At 51.9% G+C, this 17,408-nt stretch overlaps 1 protein-coding gene across 2 annotated transcripts; it reads right to left on the bottom strand.

Annotated features, from left to right (window-relative positions):
- Nucleotides 1–5,062: 5,062 nt before the first annotated feature.
- Nucleotides 5,063–17,408, bottom strand: cln3 (CLN3 lysosomal/endosomal transmembrane protein, battenin). 2 transcript variants are annotated; one of them, XM_088916253.1, is made up of 15 exons: nucleotides 17,045–17,408; nucleotides 16,457–16,493; nucleotides 16,135–16,234; nucleotides 14,053–14,166; nucleotides 13,810–13,889; nucleotides 12,494–12,579; nucleotides 11,692–11,764; nucleotides 11,283–11,426; nucleotides 9,938–10,065; nucleotides 9,528–9,580; nucleotides 9,143–9,211; nucleotides 8,724–8,779; nucleotides 8,380–8,473; nucleotides 7,806–7,946; nucleotides 5,063–6,372 (listed from the first exon to the last, which is right to left on the bottom strand). In XM_088916253.1, exons 1-15 carry the CDS (start codon nucleotides 17,097–17,099, stop codon nucleotides 6,253–6,255), a joined length of 1,350 nt encoding a protein of 449 aa, XP_088772379.1. In that variant the 5' UTR covers nucleotides 17,100–17,408; the 3' UTR covers nucleotides 5,063–6,252. The 2 variants fall into 2 exon arrangements, with proteins under 2 accessions (XP_088772379.1, XP_088772380.1); XM_088916254.1 differs by lacking the exon at nucleotides 11,283–11,426.

Below are 17,408 nucleotides of genomic sequence, written 5' to 3'. Positions count from 1 at the left end.
GATCTCCTGTCCCAGCCTGAGGAACAGACAGTGAGCCTGTCTCTCAATAATAATAATACAGTGTGTGATCTCCTGTCCCAGCCTGAGGAACAGTGAGCCCGTCTCTCAATAATAATAATACAGTGTGTGATCTCCTGTCCCAGCCTGAGGAACAGACAGTGAGCCCGTCTCTCAATAATAATAATAATACAGTGTGTGATCTCCTGTCCCAGCCTGAGGAACAGACAGTGAGTCTGTCTCTCAATAATAATAATACAGTGTGTGATCTCCTGTCCCAGCCTGAGGAACAGACAGTGAGCCCATCTCTCAATAATAATAATAATACAGTGTGTGATCTCCTGTCCCAGCCTGAGGAACAGACAGTGAGCCTGTCTCTCAATAATAATAATACAGTGTGTGATCTCCTCTCCCTGTCTGAGGAACAGTGAGCCTGTCTCTCAATAATAATAATACAGTGTGTGATCTCCTGTCACAGCCTGAGGAACAGACAGTGAGCCCGTCTCTCAATAATAATAATACAGTGTGTGACCTCCTGTCCCAGCCTGAGGAACAGTGAGCCTGTCTCTCAATAATAATAATACAGTGTGTGATCTCCTGTCCCAGCCTGAGGAACAGTGAGCCTGTCTCTCAATAATAATAATACAGTGTGTGACCTCCTGTCCCAGCCTGAGGAACAGTGAGCCTGTCTCTCAATAATAATAATACAGTGTGTGATCTCCTGTCCCAGCCTGAGGAACAGTGAGCCCGTCTCTCAATAATAATAATACAGTGTGTGATCTCCTGTCCCAGCCTGAGGAACAGACAGTGAGCCCGTCTCTCAATAATAATAATAATACAGTGTGTGATCTCCTGTCCCAGCCTGAGGAACAGACAGTGAGTCTGTCTCTCAATAATAATAATACAGTGTGTGATCTCCTGTCCCAGCCTGAGGAACAGACAGTGAGCCCATCTCTCAATAATAATAATAATACAGTGTGTGATCTCCTGTCCCAGCCTGAGGAACAGACAGTGAGCCTGTCTCTCAATAATAATAATACAGTGTGTGATCTCCTCTCCCTGTCTGAGGAACAGTGAGCCTGTCTCTCAATAATAATAATACAGTGTGTGATCTCCTGTCCCAGCCTGAGGAACAGTGAGCCTGTCTCTCAATAATAATAATACAGTGTGTGATCTCCTGTCCCAGCCTGAGGAACAGCCAGTGAGCCCGTCTCTCAATAATAATAATACAGTGTGTGATCTCCTGTCCCAGCCTGAGGAACAGACAGTGAGCCCGTCTCTCAATAATAATAATACAGTGTGTGATCTCCTGTCCCAGCCTGAGGAACAGACAGTGAGCCTGTCTCTCAATAATAATAATACAGTGTGTGACCTCCTGTCCCAGCCTGAGGAACAGTGAGCCTGTCTCTCAATAATAATACAGTGTGTGATCTCCTGTCCCAGCCTGAGGAACAGACAGTGAGCCTGTCTCTCAATAATAATAATACAGTGTGTGACCTCCTGTCCCAGCCTGAGGAACAGTGAGCCTGTCTCTCAATAATAATAATACAGTGTGTGACCTCCTGTCCCAGCCTGAGGAACAGACAGTGAGCCTGTCTCTCAATAATAATAATACAGTGTGTGATCTGCTGTCCCAGCCTGAGGAACAGTGAGCCTGTCTCTCAATAATAATACAGTGTGTGATCTCCTGTCCCAGCCTGAGGAACAGACAGTGAGCCCGTCTCTCAATAATAATAGTGTGTGATCTCCTGTCCCAGCCTCAGGAACAGTGAGCCTGTCTCTCAATAATAATAATACAGTGTGTGATCTCCTGTCCCAGCCTGTGGAACAGTGAGCCTGTCTCTCAATAATAATACAGTGTGTGACCTCCTGTCCCAGCCTGAGGAACAGTGAGCCTGTCTCTCAATAATAATAATACAGTGTGTGACCTCCTGTCCCAGCCTGAGGAACAGACAGTGAGCCCGTCTCTCAATAATAATAGTGTGTGATCTCCTGTCCCAGCCTGAGGAACAGTGAGCCTGTCTCTCAATAATAATAATACAGTGTGTGATCTCCTGTCCCAGCCTGAGGAACAGTGAGCCTGTCTCTCAATAATAATACAGTGTGTGATCTCCTGTCCCAGCCTGAGGAACAGACAGTGAGCCTGTCTCTCAATAATAATAATTAAGTGTGTGATCTCCTGTCCCAGCCTGAGGAACAGACAGTGAGCCCGTCTCTCAATAATAATACAGTGTGTGATCTCCTGTCCCAGCCTGAGGAACAGACAGTGAGCCTGTCTCTCAATAATAATAATACAGTGTGTGATCTCCTGTCCCAGCCTGAGGAACAGACAGTGAGCCTGTCTCTCAATAATAATAATACAGTGTGTGATCTCCTGTCCCAGCCTGAGGAACAGACAGTGAGCCCGTCTCTCAATAATAATAATACAGTGTGTGATCTCCTGTCCCAGCCTGAGGAACAGACAGTGAGCCTGTCTCTCAACAATAATAATACAGTGTGTGATCTCCTGTCACAGCCTGAGGAACAGACAGTGAGCCCGTCTCTCAATAATAATAATACAGTGTGTGACCTCCTGTCCCAGCCTGAGGAACAGTGAGCCTGTCTCTCAATAATAATAATACAGTGTGTGACCTCCTGTCCCAGCCTGAGGAACAGACAGTGAGCCCGTCTCTCAATAATAATAATAATACAGTGTGTGATCTCCTGTCCCAGCCTGAGGAACAGACAGTGAGCCTGTCTCTCAATAATAATAATACAGTGTGTGATCTCCTGTCCCAGCCTGAGGAACAGTGAGCCCGTCTCTCAATAATAATAATACAGTGTGTGATCTCCTGTCCCAGCCTGAGGAACAGACAGTGAGCCCGTCTCTCAATAATAATAATAATACAGTGTGTGATCTCCTGTCCCAGCCTGAGGAACAGACAGTGAGTCTGTCTCTCAATAATAATAATACAGTGTGTGATCTCCTGTCCCAGCCTGAGGAACAGACAGTGAGCCCATCTCTCAATAATAATAATAATACAGTGTGTGATCTCCTGTCCCAGCCTGAGGAACAGACAGTGAGCCTGTCTCTCAATAATAATAATACAGTGTGTGATCTCCTCTCCCTGTCTGAGGAACAGTGAGCCTGTCTCTCAATAATAATAATACAGTGTGTGATCTCCTGTCACAGCCTGAGGAACAGACAGTGAGCCCGTCTCTCAATAATAATAATACAGTGTGTGACCTCCTGTCCCAGCCTGAGGAACAGTGAGCCTGTCTCTCAATAATAATAATACAGTGTGTGATCTCCTGTCCCAGCCTGAGGAACAGTGAGCCTGTCTCTCAATAATAATAATACAGTGTGTGACCTCCTGTCCCAGCCTGAGGAACAGTGAGCCTGTCTCTCAATAATAATAATACAGTGTGTGATCTCCTGTCCCAGCCTGAGGAACAGTGAGCCCGTCTCTCAATAATAATAATACAGTGTGTGATCTCCTGTCCCAGCCTGAGGAACAGACAGTGAGCCCGTCTCTCAATAATAATAATAATACAGTGTGTGATCTCCTGTCCCAGCCTGAGGAACAGACAGTGAGTCTGTCTCTCAATAATAATAATACAGTGTGTGATCTCCTGTCCCAGCCTGAGGAACAGACAGTGAGCCCATCTCTCAATAATAATAATAATACAGTGTGTGATCTCCTGTCCCAGCCTGAGGAACAGACAGTGAGCCTGTCTCTCAATAATAATAATACAGTGTGTGATCTCCTCTCCCTGTCTGAGGAACAGTGAGCCTGTCTCTCAATAATAATAATACAGTGTGTGATCTCCTGTCCCAGCCTGAGGAACAGTGAGCCTGTCTCTCAATAATAATAATACAGTGTGTGATCTCCTGTCCCAGCCTGAGGAACAGCCAGTGAGCCCGTCTCTCAATAATAATAATACAGTGTGTGATCTCCTGTCCCAGCCTGAGGAACAGACAGTGAGCCCGTCTCTCAATAATAATAATACAGTGTGTGATCTCCTGTCCCAGCCTGAGGAACAGACAGTGAGCCTGTCTCTCAATAATAATAATACAGTGTGTGACCTCCTGTCCCAGCCTGAGGAACAGTGAGCCTGTTTCTCAATAATAATAATACAGTGTGTGATCTCCTCTCCCTGTCTGAGGAACAGTGAGCCCGTCTCTCAATAATAATAATACAGTGTGTGATCTCCTGTCCCAGCCTGAGGAACAGACAGTGAGCCTGTCTCTCAATAATAATAATACAGTGTGTGATCTCCTGTCCCAGCCTGAGGAACAGCCAGTGAGCCCGTCTCTCAATAATAATAATACAGTGTGTGATCTCCTGTCCCAGCCTGAGGAACAGACAGTGAGCCTGTCTCTCAATAATAATAATACAGTGTGTGATCTCCTGTCCCAGCCCGAGGAACAGACAGTGAGCCTGTCTCTCAATAATAATAATACAGTGTGTGATCTCCTGTCCCAGCCTGAGGAACAGACAGTGAGCCTGTCTCTCAATAATAATAATACAGTGTGTGACCTCCTGTCCCAGCCTGAGGAACAGACAGTGAGCCTGTCTCTCAATAATAATAATACAGTGTGTGATCTCCTGTCCCAGCCTGAGGAACAGTGAGCCTGTCTCTCAGTAATAATAATACAGTGTGTGATCTCCTGTCCCAGCCTGAGGAACAGTGAGCCTGTCTCTCAATAATAATAATACAGTGTGTGACCTCCTGTCCCAGCCTGAGGAACAGACAGTGAGCCTGTCTCTCAGTAATAATAATACAGTGTGTGATCTCCTGTCCCAGCCTGAGGAACAGTGAGCCTGTCTCTCAGTAATGCTCTACATGCTGTATGTAAATGTACTATGATGTGTTCATTGTATATGCTTTGGCAACACTGCAAATCAGCAGTAATACCAGTAAAGCTGCTTACAGTGTGGAGAGAGAGGAAAGAGGAGAGAGGGAGGAGAGAGGGAGTGTGGAAAGAGGAGAGAAAGAGGAGAGAGGGAGTCTGGACTCAGTGTGTGGGAGACAGGGAACAGAGACACTGGACACCACCTGCCCCAGCAGGGGGTGTTAATTGTTAATAAGAATCAATCAAGTTTATTTATGGGATCTCCAAACAGGCGCCCAGCTTGTGGGAGCTCTGGGTCAGCAGGTGCTCACAGCCGGTCAGACCAGAGGCGAAGGCCGGGAGACAGAGGCACTGCGATCCTTGAACTCCAGTGAAGAAACGTCACAGGACTGACAGGGAGCTGTGAAGCAGCTACTGAGAGTCCCCGCGCTGCTTCCCAGACAGGAAGGTTTCTGTGCTCACCTGCAGGCCTGGACCCTGACCTGTGTGGACACACGTCTCCCCCCCGGAGTCCCAGAGTGTCTGGGAGACGGCCGAGGAAAACCAGCTGTCGGAGGAGCTGGCTGACCAGCAGGGGGCACTCTCCAATCAGGACCGTGACTGTGGTCACATTCAGAGTAAGGGTGTCGACCCCAGCGTCCCAACTGGGATCCTGACTGGGATTATAATCAGACTCCACTGACACTGACAGAGCAGTCTGAGACTCTCCATGCTGGACTGGACTGACTGGACTGGGAGCTGGATTAGTTCTGAACTGGGATTATAATCAGACTCCACTGACGCTGACAGAGCAGTCTGAGACTCTCCAGGCTGGACTGACTGACTGGACTGGGAGCTGGATTACTTATGAACTGGGATTATAATCAGACTCCACTGACACTGACAGAGCAGTCTGAGACTCTCCAGGCTGGACTGGACTGACTGGACTGGGAGCTGGATCAGTTCTGAACTGGGATTATAATCAGACTCCACTGACACTGACAGAGCAGTCTGAGACTCTCCAGGCTGGACTGACTGACTGGACTGGGAGCTGGATTACTTATGAACTGGGATTATAATCAGACTCCACTGACACTGACAGAGCAGTCTGAGACTCTCCAGGCTGGACTGGACTGACTGGACTGGGAGCTGGATTAGTTATTCACTGGGATTATAATCAGACTCCCACTGACCCCAGAGAGTTTTTAGTACGTTAAATAAAAATTAAATGATATAAAAAGAGTAAAAAGGCACTAAGGAATGATGATGAATAAAATATGATTCTCCAGGGGGAGGAGTCAGGTCGCCGTGGAGACTCTCCTCTCGAGGGGGAGGAGTCATGTCGCCATGGAGACTCTCCAGGGGGAGGAGTCAGGTCGCCATGGAGACTCTCCTCTCCAGGGGGAGGAGTCAGGTCGCCGTGGAGACTCTCCAGGGAATCAGGGAAGTGTGCAGAGATAGTTGTGTAGCGGGATGGCGGTCAGGCCAGACAGAGCGATGCCCACCGAGTCGCCCACGCTGGCCGTGGCCATGGCGAACTCCCTGTGCCGGTCAGCACTCTGGAGAGAGAGACGACGTTCAGGCTCAGTGACCACAGCCTGGACACACACACTGGACACAGGCAGACCTGGCTGTCCAGAGAGGACAGGCTCAGTGACCACAGCCTGGACACACACACTGGACACAGGCAGACCTGGCTGTCCAGAGAGGACAGGCTCAGTGACCACAGCCCGGACATTCACACTGGACACAGGCAGACCTGGCTGTCCAGAGAGGACAGGCTCAGTGACCACAGCCTGGACACACACACTGGACACGGGCACACCTGGCTGTCCAGAGAGGACAGGCTCAGTGACCACAGCCTGGACACACACACTGGACACGGGCACACCTGGCTGTCCAGAGAGGACAGGCTCAGTGACCACAGCCTGGACACACACACTGGACACGGGCAGACCTGGCTGTCCAGAGAGGACAGGCTCAGTGACCACAGCCTGGACACACACACTGGACACAGGCAGACCTGGCTGTCCAGAGAGGACAGGCTCAGTGACCACAGCCTGGACACACACACTGGACACGGGCACACCTGGCTGTCCAGAGAGGACAGGCTCAGTGACCACAGCCTGGACACACACACTGGACACGGGCACACCTGGCTGTCCAGAGAGGACAGGCTCAGTGACCACAGCCTGGACACACACACTGGACACGGGCAGACCTGGCTGTCCAGAGAGGACAGGCTCAGTGACCACAGCCTGGACACACACACTGGACACGGGCAGACCTGGCTGTCCAGAGAGGACAGGCTCAGTGACCACAGCCTGGACACACACACTGGACACGGGCAGACCTGGCTGTCCAGAGAGGACAGGCTCAGTGACCACAGCCTGGACACACACACTGGACACGGGCAGACCTGGCTGTCCAGAGAGGACAGGCTCAGTGACCACAGCCTGGACACACACACTGGACACAGGCAGACCTGGCTGTCCAGAGAGGACAGGCTCAGTGACCACAGCCTGGACACACACACTGGACACAGGCAGACCTGGCTGTCCAGAGAGGACAGGCTCAGTGACCACAGCCTGGACACAGGCAGACCTGGCTGTCCAGAGAGGACAGGCTCAGTGACCACAGCCTGGACACACACACTGGACACAGGCAGACCTGGCTGTCCAGAGAGGACAGGCTCAGTGACCACAGCCTGGACACACACACTGGACACAGGCAGACCTGGCTGTCCAGAGAGGACAGGCTCAGTGACCACAGCCTGGACACAGGCAGACCTGGCTGTCCAGAGAGGACAGGCTCAGTGACCACAGCCTGGACACAGACACTGGACACAGGCAGACCTGGCTGTCCAGAGAGGACAGGCTCAGTGACCACAGCCTGGACACACACACTGGACACAGGCAGACCTGGCTGTCCAGAGAGGACAGGCTCAGTGACCACAGCCTGGAGACAGGGCTGTCCAGAGCCCCTCTCTCACCTCCTTGGTGACGTTGTTGAAGGTGTTGACGTACGCAGCCCCCCCCAGCAGCCCCTCGTACAGCACGATGGCGAACAGGAGCCAGATGCTGGGCAGGAACTGGAAGCAGACGGCGAAGAGGAGGAACACAGCGTTCACACACTGGGAGAGAGGAGAGAGAGAGAGACGGGTCAGCACTACAAGACACTGGATATCACAGGACACAGTGCTCACACACTGGGAGAGAGGAGAGAGAGAGACAGATCAGCACTACAGGACACTGGATATCACAGGACACAGCGTTTACACACTGGGAGAGAGGAGAGAGAGAGACGGGTCAGCACTACAGGACACTGGATATCACAGGACACAGCGCTCACACACTGGGAGAGAGGAGAGAGAGAAACGGGTCAACACAACAGGACACAGTGATCACACACTGGGAGAGAGGAGAGAGAGAGACAGGTCAGCACTACAGGACACTGGATATCACAGGACACTACAGGGCACTGGATACCACAGGACACTACAGGGCACTGGACATCACAGGACACTACAGGACACTGGACATCACAGGACACAGGACACTGGATACCTGTAGCAGCGCCAAAATCCAAACCTTCCTGATCTGGAAACAGAACAGAGAGGAGCGAGACAGAAAGACTCCGATCTGATAGAGAGTCTGGTACCTGGAGAGAGGAGAGAGAGAGGGGGGAGAGAGGAGAAAGAGGGATTACAGAGAGGAGAGAGAGGGGGAGAGAGAGAGGAGAGAGAGAGAGGGGGGAGAGAGAGGGGGGAGAGAGGAGAGGGGGAGAGAGAGGGAGGAGAGAGAGGGGCGAGAGGAGAGAGAGGGGAGAGAGGGGTTAGAGAGTAAATCTTAATTATAATTAATTAATATAATTGTTAATTATATTCTGTTTGATAACTGGCGGTACTCACCAGCGGTACTGTTCTGAGTGTGTCAGAGAGAACTGAGGGAAATACAGCAGCTCCAGCTACAGAGAGAGAGAGGGGTTAATACACACACACTGACTGGACACTCCAGTACATTAACACTGCACTGAGAGAGAGAGGGGTTAATACACACACACTGACTGGACACTCCAGTACATTAACACTGCACTGAGAGAGAGAGGGGTTAATACAGACACACTGACTGGACACTCCAGTACATTAACACTGCACTGAGAGAGAGAGAGGGGTTAATACAGACACACTGACTGGACACTCCAGTACATTAACACTGCACTGAGAGAGAGAGGGGTTCATACAGACACACTGACTGGACACTCCAGTACATTAACACTGCACTGAGAGAGAGGGGGGTTAATACAGACACACTGCACTGAGTGACTCACCAGTCCCTGGTTGATGAAGTACTCAGCATAGTAAACCACACACAGGGGCACAACGTACTTCAGCAAACCCTGGGAGATACACAGAGAGAGAGACAGTGTCTGGAGACCCTGAGGCAGAGAGATCAGCTCACTCCAAAGCCACAGACAGGGAAGAGAGAGACAGGGGAGATGGATTAACGAGAGGGAGAGGCAGGGAGACAGGGAGAAGAGAGACAGGGGAGATGGATTAACCAGAGGGAGAGGCAGGGAGACAGGGAGAAGAGAGACAGGGGAGATGGATTAACGAGAGGGAGAAGCAGGGAGACGGGGAGAAGAGAGAGACAGGGGAGATGGATTAAAGAGAGGGAGAGGCAGGGAGAGGGAGGAGAGAGAGACAGGGACTCACTCTGATTACAATCAGTTTCTCCTTGCAGGTCAGGGGCTCGGTGCTCCTCAGGTCTGGGAAAGAGACACAGATGGAGACGTGTCAGAGTCTCTGCAGATCTGTAAGGGAGCTGGGCGGGTCTGAGGGACGGACAGACAGACAGACAGACAGACAGACAGACAGACAGACAGACAGACAGACAGACAGACAGACAGCTGTGTAGAGGGACAGACAGCTGTGCAGAGAGACAAGCAGGAGGGCAGACAGACAGGCACAGCTAGGCAGAGAGAGACAGGCAGGAGGGCAGACAGACAGACAGCTGTGCAGAGACAGACAGAGAGGAGGGCAGAGAGACAGACAGACAGATGGATAGAACTGCAGGGTAGAGACCCCCCACTGTCACGTGCTGATAACTACCATCTCTCTCTTACCTGGGCTGCCCTCGGAGTCGTCAGACAAGAGGGGGCGCCTGTCAGCGGAGTCAGGGCGCACTCCTCCGGGCCCCTCTGCCTGGCTCCAGTTGGGGAGAGAGGGGGGACGCACCAGGAGCACAAAGTAACTGGGGGAGACAAGGAAGATGGGACTGGGAGTTATACTTGGAGGTCAATCAGAGGGCAACGGGGACCAGTCTGATCAATCAGAGGTCACTGGGGACTAAATAGGTCAATCAGAGGTCAACAGGGACCAGTCAGGTCAATCAAAGGTCACTGGGGATTGAAGATGTCACTCAGAGGTCATCAGGGATATGTGGGGTCTGTTGGTCATCAGGTCTAGTTAGAACAGTCAGCTTTCACCAGGACCAGTCAGGACCAGTCTGCGGTCATCAGGACCGATCAGGACCAGTCTGCGGTCATCAGACCAGTCTGTTGTCAGACCAGTCTGTGGTCATCAGCACTAGTCAGGACCAGTCTGTGGTCATCAGGACCAGTCGGGACCAGTCTGTGGTCATCAGGACCGGTCAGGACCAGTCTGTGGTCATCAGCACTAGTAAGGACCAGTCTGTGGTCATCAGGACCAGTCAGGACCAGTCTGTGGTCATCAGGACTAGTCAGGACCAGTCTGTGGTCATCAGGACCGATCGGGACCAGTCTGTGGTCATCAGACCAGTCTGTTGTCAGACCAGTCTGTTGTCATCAGCACTAGTGGGGACCAGTCTGTGGTCATCAGGACCAGTCGGGACCAGTCTGTGGTCATCAGGACCAGTCGGGACCAGTCTGTGGTCAGACCAGTCTGTGGTCATCAGCACTAGTCAGGACCAGTCTGTGGTCATCAGGACCAGTTGGGACCAGTCTGTGGTCATCAGCACTAGTCAGGACCAGTCTGCGGTCATCAGGACTAGTCAGGACCAGTCTGCGGTCATCAGACCAGTCTGTGGTCAGACCAGTCTGTGGTCATCAGTACTAGTCAGGACCAGTCTGTGGTCATCAGCACTAGTCGGGACCAGTCTGCGGTCATCAGGACCAGTCGGGACCAGTCTGTGGTCATCAGCACTAGTCGGGACCAGTCTGTGGTCATCAGGACCGGTCGGGATGAGTCTGTGGTCATTAGTACTGGTCGGGACCAGTCTGTGGTCATCAGGGACAGTGAGTAACTGGTACAGAGGGGGACGGCGAGGCAGGGGGTCGAGTCAGAGCAGGAGGGCTGGTGAACCAGAGGTGAGCAGAGCTGACGAGAGTAACCGAGAGTAACTGAGAGTAACCGAGAGGACGTTGCTGGAGACCGGAGGGGACGACACTCACAGCTCAGGCTACAGGAGCGACACGGGGGGGCACTGACCTCAGAGCCAGGGTGGCGGGGATCACGAGCATGACCTGCAGAGTGACCCGGGGTCCCAGGCCCAGCTGGGTCAGCGCCGAGTACGATACCGCCCCCAGAACCCCAGCACCTCCGGTCCCAGAGGACCAGCCACACACCACCCCACTGAGAGAGAGAGAGGGGTCACTACACACTGACTGGACACTCCAGTACATTAACACTGCACTGTGAGAGAGAGAGGGGTTAATACACACACACTGACTGGACACTCCAGTACATTAACACTGCACTGAGAGAGAGGGGGGTTAATACAGACACACTGACTGGACACTCCAGTACATTAAAACTGCACTGAGAGAGAGGGGGGTTAATACAGACACACTGACTGGACACTCCAGTACATTAACACTGCCCTGAGAGGTTGGGGTACCTGTGGAAGAAGGTTGTGAGGGACAGGAAGGACAGCTCTCCCAGGCCGCCGGACACACTGGCGAACACCACCCCTGAGAAGCGTGTTGGGGTAGAAACCAGAGAGAGAACCATGATCAGTGGCAACAGCACCCCCAGGTGTCACAGGCCCAGAGGGGGGACCCTCAGCACCTGTAGCTTTCATCTAGACCACGACAGCTACCCTGGACAACGGCCACTGGAGCCCAACCCGTATCTACACTGCTACAACATCCAGCGCTACATCATGCAGGCCAGCAGCCATGTCACCCTGCAGCTCACAGCTGGCAGCCCACTGGAGCCCAGCAGTGTGAGCCTGTCAGTACCTGGAGGGGAGACTCCTGGGAAAAGAGTCAGGGTGTTACCCCTGTGTCCTGGCCAAATTTCCCCCTGGCCCTTACCCATCATGGCCTCCTAATAACCCCCCTCTCTGAACTGGCTTCATCACTTTGCTCTCCTCCCCACTGAGAGCTGGTGTGTGGTGAGTGTACTGGTGCATCATCCAGGTTGGGGGACACACTGGTGGGGGTGGAGGGGATCCCCATTACCTGTAAAGGGCTTTGAGTGGATTGTCTAGAAAAGCGCTATATAGTGTAAGCAATTATTATTATTATTATTATTATTATCCCTAACCCTAACCCGCTGTCCTTATTGAGCCCACAAGACCCAACAAGTGCTCCTGCTCCTCTGATCAAGAACCTCCCGCAACACCACCCTGATGTCAGAGCCACTGGTGACATCACCGCCACCGATGACATCACCGCCGCGGACGAGGTCGCCGTTACCCAGAATGCTCATGCCGACGCTGGTGGAGAAGGAGACGATCAGGAAGCTGCCGGCCGCCGTCAGGACACACAGCACCACGCGCCACCTGCGCCAGGGGAGAGACACGATCACGGAGCGCACGCGACGCGCAGACACCCCCCCCCCCGCAGGGAGATGCCGAGGTGTTATTTTATGATAGGAATCTGTGCTGATGAGCAAAATTTAAACGTTAAGCGCAAGAAAAGTGACATGAACACAGTCATGTGTAAAACCTCCGATTTGCATCTCAGAATAGAGGAAGTTTCCAGGTCTGCGCAGCGCCGTGGTCTGTGACGCACAACGAGGCCACAACACTGCCGGTGAGGTGTTGGGGCCCTGTGACACTGTCAACAAGCAGGCTTGTGAGTCCACCTCTGAATCCAGTAGACACACTGCTCTCGACTTTGAGACCGTTCTGTTGACAAATACTGCTTACTTATTAACTCTGCACGCAGATCGCCTTGGAACATCGTCACGGTGAAGCATCTGCTGCACAGCCTGTACTTACTCACTCGTTCATCACAGTACATCTATCGTGACTGAGACTAGTGAGCAGGAAGGGCTACCTCACATCACAGTACAGCAGTCAGTACAGGCACTAGTGAGCAGGAAGGGCCTCTTGACATCACAGTACAGCAGTCAGTACAGGGACTAGTGAGCAGGAAGGGCTACCTAACATCACAGTACACCAGTCAGTACAGGGACTAGTGAGCAGGAAGGGCTACCTCACATCACAGTGCAGCAGTCAGTACAGGGACTAGTGAGCAGGAAGGGCCTCTTCACATCACAGTACATCAGTCAGTACAGGGACTAGTGAGCAGGAAGGGCCTCTTCACATCACAGTACACCAATCAGTACAGGGAGTAGTGAGCAGGAAGGGCCTCTTCACATCACAGTACAGCAGTCAGTACAGGGCCTAGTGAGCAGGAAGGGCCTCTTCACACCACAGTAAATCAGTCAGTACAGGGACTAGTGAGTAGGAAGGGCTGCTTCACATCACAGTACAGCAGTTAGAACAGGGACTAGTGAGCAGGAAGAGCCGCTTCACGTCACAGTACATCACTCAGTACAGAGACAAGTGAGCAGGAAGGGCTGCCTCACTTACCAATTCCCACGAGCTCTTGCTCTCGCTGGAGAGACCAGGGCTTCGTGACGAAATGGCGACTTACAGCACTTTCACAAATGTCCCCATTTGGTGCTTCGCTCAGAAATCAGTAGCAAGCTGTTTATACCCCGTCAATGAACGTACTTGGCATCGGAGATCTAGTGACCGGTCTGCGAAAGAGGGCGACCTTACCCGTAGGGCAGGAGGTGAATGAAGAAGGGAGCAGCGAACTTGATGACCATAGTGGGGAGCACGTCAGCCAGCAGGATCGCCTGTCGATCACAGAGCAAGCGATCAGCCCGACTCTTGGCCCGAGAGAGAAGACGTCGCGGGCGTTTCAGATCACACGGCGGCGGAGGAGGGGAGGAGGAGAGGATGAACCTTCCTCCTCCCCCTCCGGACAATAAGAATCAAGAGAGGCGGAGGCGCACTGACCGCGGTGGAGATGGGATTGCAGTCGTATCGGCTGCCGTTGCGGCTGCCGTTGCCCCACGACAGGACGGGGTGGTGGGAGTGACTGCGGACGCTGGGCAGGGCGGGGCCTGGGGTCTGACAGAGAGAGAGAGATTAGAGAAACTGGGATTAGAGAAACATTCTTCCCGAAATTCAGAAATCTAATCCCAGAGTTCCCACACCTGCCAAAACCACAACAGGTCCCAATCCTACTGGGAGAGGGAGGAGGGAACTCAGTGGAACTGGCAGCCCAGTATGTGATCTCCTGTCCCAGCCTGAGGAACAGTGAGTCCGTCTCCCAATAATGCTCCAGCCGCCTACAGTATATGTCAATATTTTATAATATGTCTTTGTTGTAAATGTCTGTAACTTCTATTTTACTTATTTTACTTCTATTTTTTGTCTTGTTCCATGTTAATTTTATTATTTTTATTTGCTTTGGCAACACTGATTGTACCCATCGGTCATGCTAATAAAGCACCTTGAACTGAACTGAGAGAGAGAGAGAGAGAGAGTCACTGCCACTATCTAGTCCCAGAGTTCCCACACCTGCCAGAATCACAACGGGTCCCAATCCTACTGGGAGAGGGAGGAGGGAACTCAGTGGAACTGGCAGCCCAGTATGTGATCTCCTGTCCCAGCCTGAGGAACAGCGAGTCTGTCTCCCAGTAACGCTAAATATGTTTACAGTATATGTAAATATTTTATGATATGTGTTTGTTGTAAATGTCTGTAGATTTTATTTTACTTTTATTTTTTGTTTTGTTTCATGTAAATTTCATTATTTTATTTGCTTTGGCAACACTGATTATACCCATCGGTCATGCTAATAAAGCACCTTGAATTGAATTGAATTGAGTCAGTGTGTCAGCAGCCACGATCAAAGACAGAGAGTCAGTGTGTGTGTCTCACTCTGGATTCTGAGAGAGAGAGAGAGAGAGAGTCAGTGTGTGTGTCTCACTCTGGATTCTGAGAGAGAGAGTCAGTGTGTGTCTCACTCTGGATTCTGAGAGAGACAGAGAGAGTCAGTGTGTGTGTCTCACTCTGGATTCTAAAAGAGAGAGAGTCAGTGTGTGTGTCTCACTCTGGATTCTGAGAGAGAGAGAGAATCAGTGTGTGTTTCTCACTCTGGATTCTGAGAGAGAGAGTCAGTGTGTGTGTCTCACTCTGGATTCTGAGAGAGAGAGTCAGTGTGTGTGTCTCACTCTGGATTCTGAGAGAGGGAGTCAGTGTGTGTGTGTCTCACTCTGGATTCTGAGAGAGGGAGTCAGTGTGTGTGTCTCACTCTGGATTCTGAGAGAGAGAGTCAGTGTGTGTGTCTCACTCTGGATTCTGAGAGAGAGAGAGAGTCAGTGTGTGTGTCTCACTCTAGATTCTGAGAGAGAGAGTCAGTGTGTGTGTCTCACTCTGGGTTCTGAGAGAGAGAGAGTCAGTGTGTGCGTCTCACTCTAGATTCTGAGAGAGAGAGAGTCAGTGTGTGTGTCTCACTCTGGATTCTGAGAGAGAGAGAGTCAGTGTGTGTGTGTCTCACTCTAGATTCTGAGAGAGAGAGAGTCAGTGTGTGTGTCTCACTCTGGATTCTGAGAGAGAGAGTCAGTGTATGTGTGTCTCACTCTGGATTCTGAGAGAGAGAGTCAGTGTGTGTGTGTCTCACTCTGGATTCTGAGAGAGAGAGAGAGAGTCAGTGTGTGTGTCTCACTCTGGATTCTGAGAGAGAGAGTTAGTATCTCTGACCCCATCAGAATGTTAGAGGGTCAAAGAGTCAGTGCCTCTGTCACAGGGTCAGTCAGTGCATCAGAAGTGTGTCAGAGTGTCAGCAGTGTGTTAGACATGGTCACTGTGTCATCAGTGTGTCAGAGTGTCAGTCACCTGTCAGTGTTACACCAGTATGTCAGACAGTCAGTCAGTCTAGCAGAGTGTCAGTCAATCTGTCAGTCTGTCAGACGTGTGTCAGTGTTACACCACAGTGTCACGAGTGTCAGTGAGTCATTAGTTTGTCAGAGTGGCAGTATGTCAGAGTTTCAGAAGTATGTCAGTGTGTCAGACAGTGTCAGAGAGTCTCACCGGCGCAGTGCTGTTGTCCGTCCTCTCCTGCTGGGACAGGATGTCATGGGCAGCACTCAGCATCACTACATAGGCAAAGTTATTACACAGTCCCAGGAGCCTGGACACAGAGAGAGAGAGTTACTGTCCACACACACTGTCCACACACACTGCCCTCCACAGCCCCAGAGCCTGGACACAGAGAGAGAGTTACTGTCCACACACACTGCCCTCCACAGCCCCAGAGCCTGGACACACACACACAGAGAGAGAGTTACTGTCCACACACACTGTGTGTTCCAGACCCCCCAAACCCACACTTCCCCAGACAGGGGACACCTACCAGAAACCAGCCAGGTTCCTCCAGTGAGCCACTCGCCCTGAAGACACAGGGGGAGACAAGTTACAAACTACAGCGACCATGGGGTACAGTACACAGAGACAGTGGGGTACAGAGCTGACACAGTGGGGTACAGAAGAAGGATTCTGGGGTACAGTACACAGAGACAGTGGGGTATAGTATAAACATGGTGGGGTAGAGCACAGCGATCATGGGTTACAGTACTGAGACAGTGGGGTACAGTACACAGAGACAGTGGGGTACAGTATAAACATAGTGGGGTAGAGCACAGCGATCATGGGTTACAGTACTGAGAGAGTGGGGTACAGCACACAGAGACAGTGGGTACAGTACAGCGGGGTACAGCACAGAACCAGTGGGGATAGAATACAGTAACAGGAGGTCAGAAGAAGGAGTTTGGGGTACAGCACAGTGACAGCGCGGTACAGAAGAAGGATTCTGGGGTACAGCACAGTGACAGCGGGGTACAGAAGACTTAAAGGCAGGGCGGGGGCTGCTCAGACAGCACGCTCGCCCATAGCGGCACCGGGAAGGGGAAACACACACCAGCCCGCCCCGGGGGGGTCTCACCTTCGCCCCGGCCGGCCGCGGGGTCGGTGTTGATGCTCTCCGCGCCCTCCTCCATAGCCTGCGGATCAGCCGGACCTTCCGGAGAACAGCCGAAATCACAACTCAAGTCGAAACTAAAACCCGCATCCCGACAAATCTAGCGGCGCCGTGACACTTCGACGTATCGGTTTCTTTCTCTCTCTCTCGCCTCTGCCGCTGTTCCGCTTTCGGCGTGAGTCGAGTCTCACCGCTGCAAAACCAGCAGCGCAGCAAAAGCAGAGATTGTTTACACCGGCGAGCGGTGTCACACCGAAACCCTTCCCCCCCCCGCTGTGTCTCCTGTCCGCCGTCCCCCCGGACACCGGGGCCGCCGCGCAGAGGGTTC

Source organism: Atractosteus spatula, chromosome 5 (assembly GCF_055471065.1).
Source record: "Atractosteus spatula isolate fAtrSpa1 chromosome 5, fAtrSpa1.hap1, whole genome shotgun sequence".
In the NCBI taxonomy this organism is placed as follows: Eukaryota; Metazoa; Chordata; class Actinopteri; order Semionotiformes; family Lepisosteidae; genus Atractosteus; species Atractosteus spatula.
The sequence above is the reverse complement of the archived record's forward strand: the minus strand, read 5'-3'. Positions and strand labels throughout refer to the sequence as shown.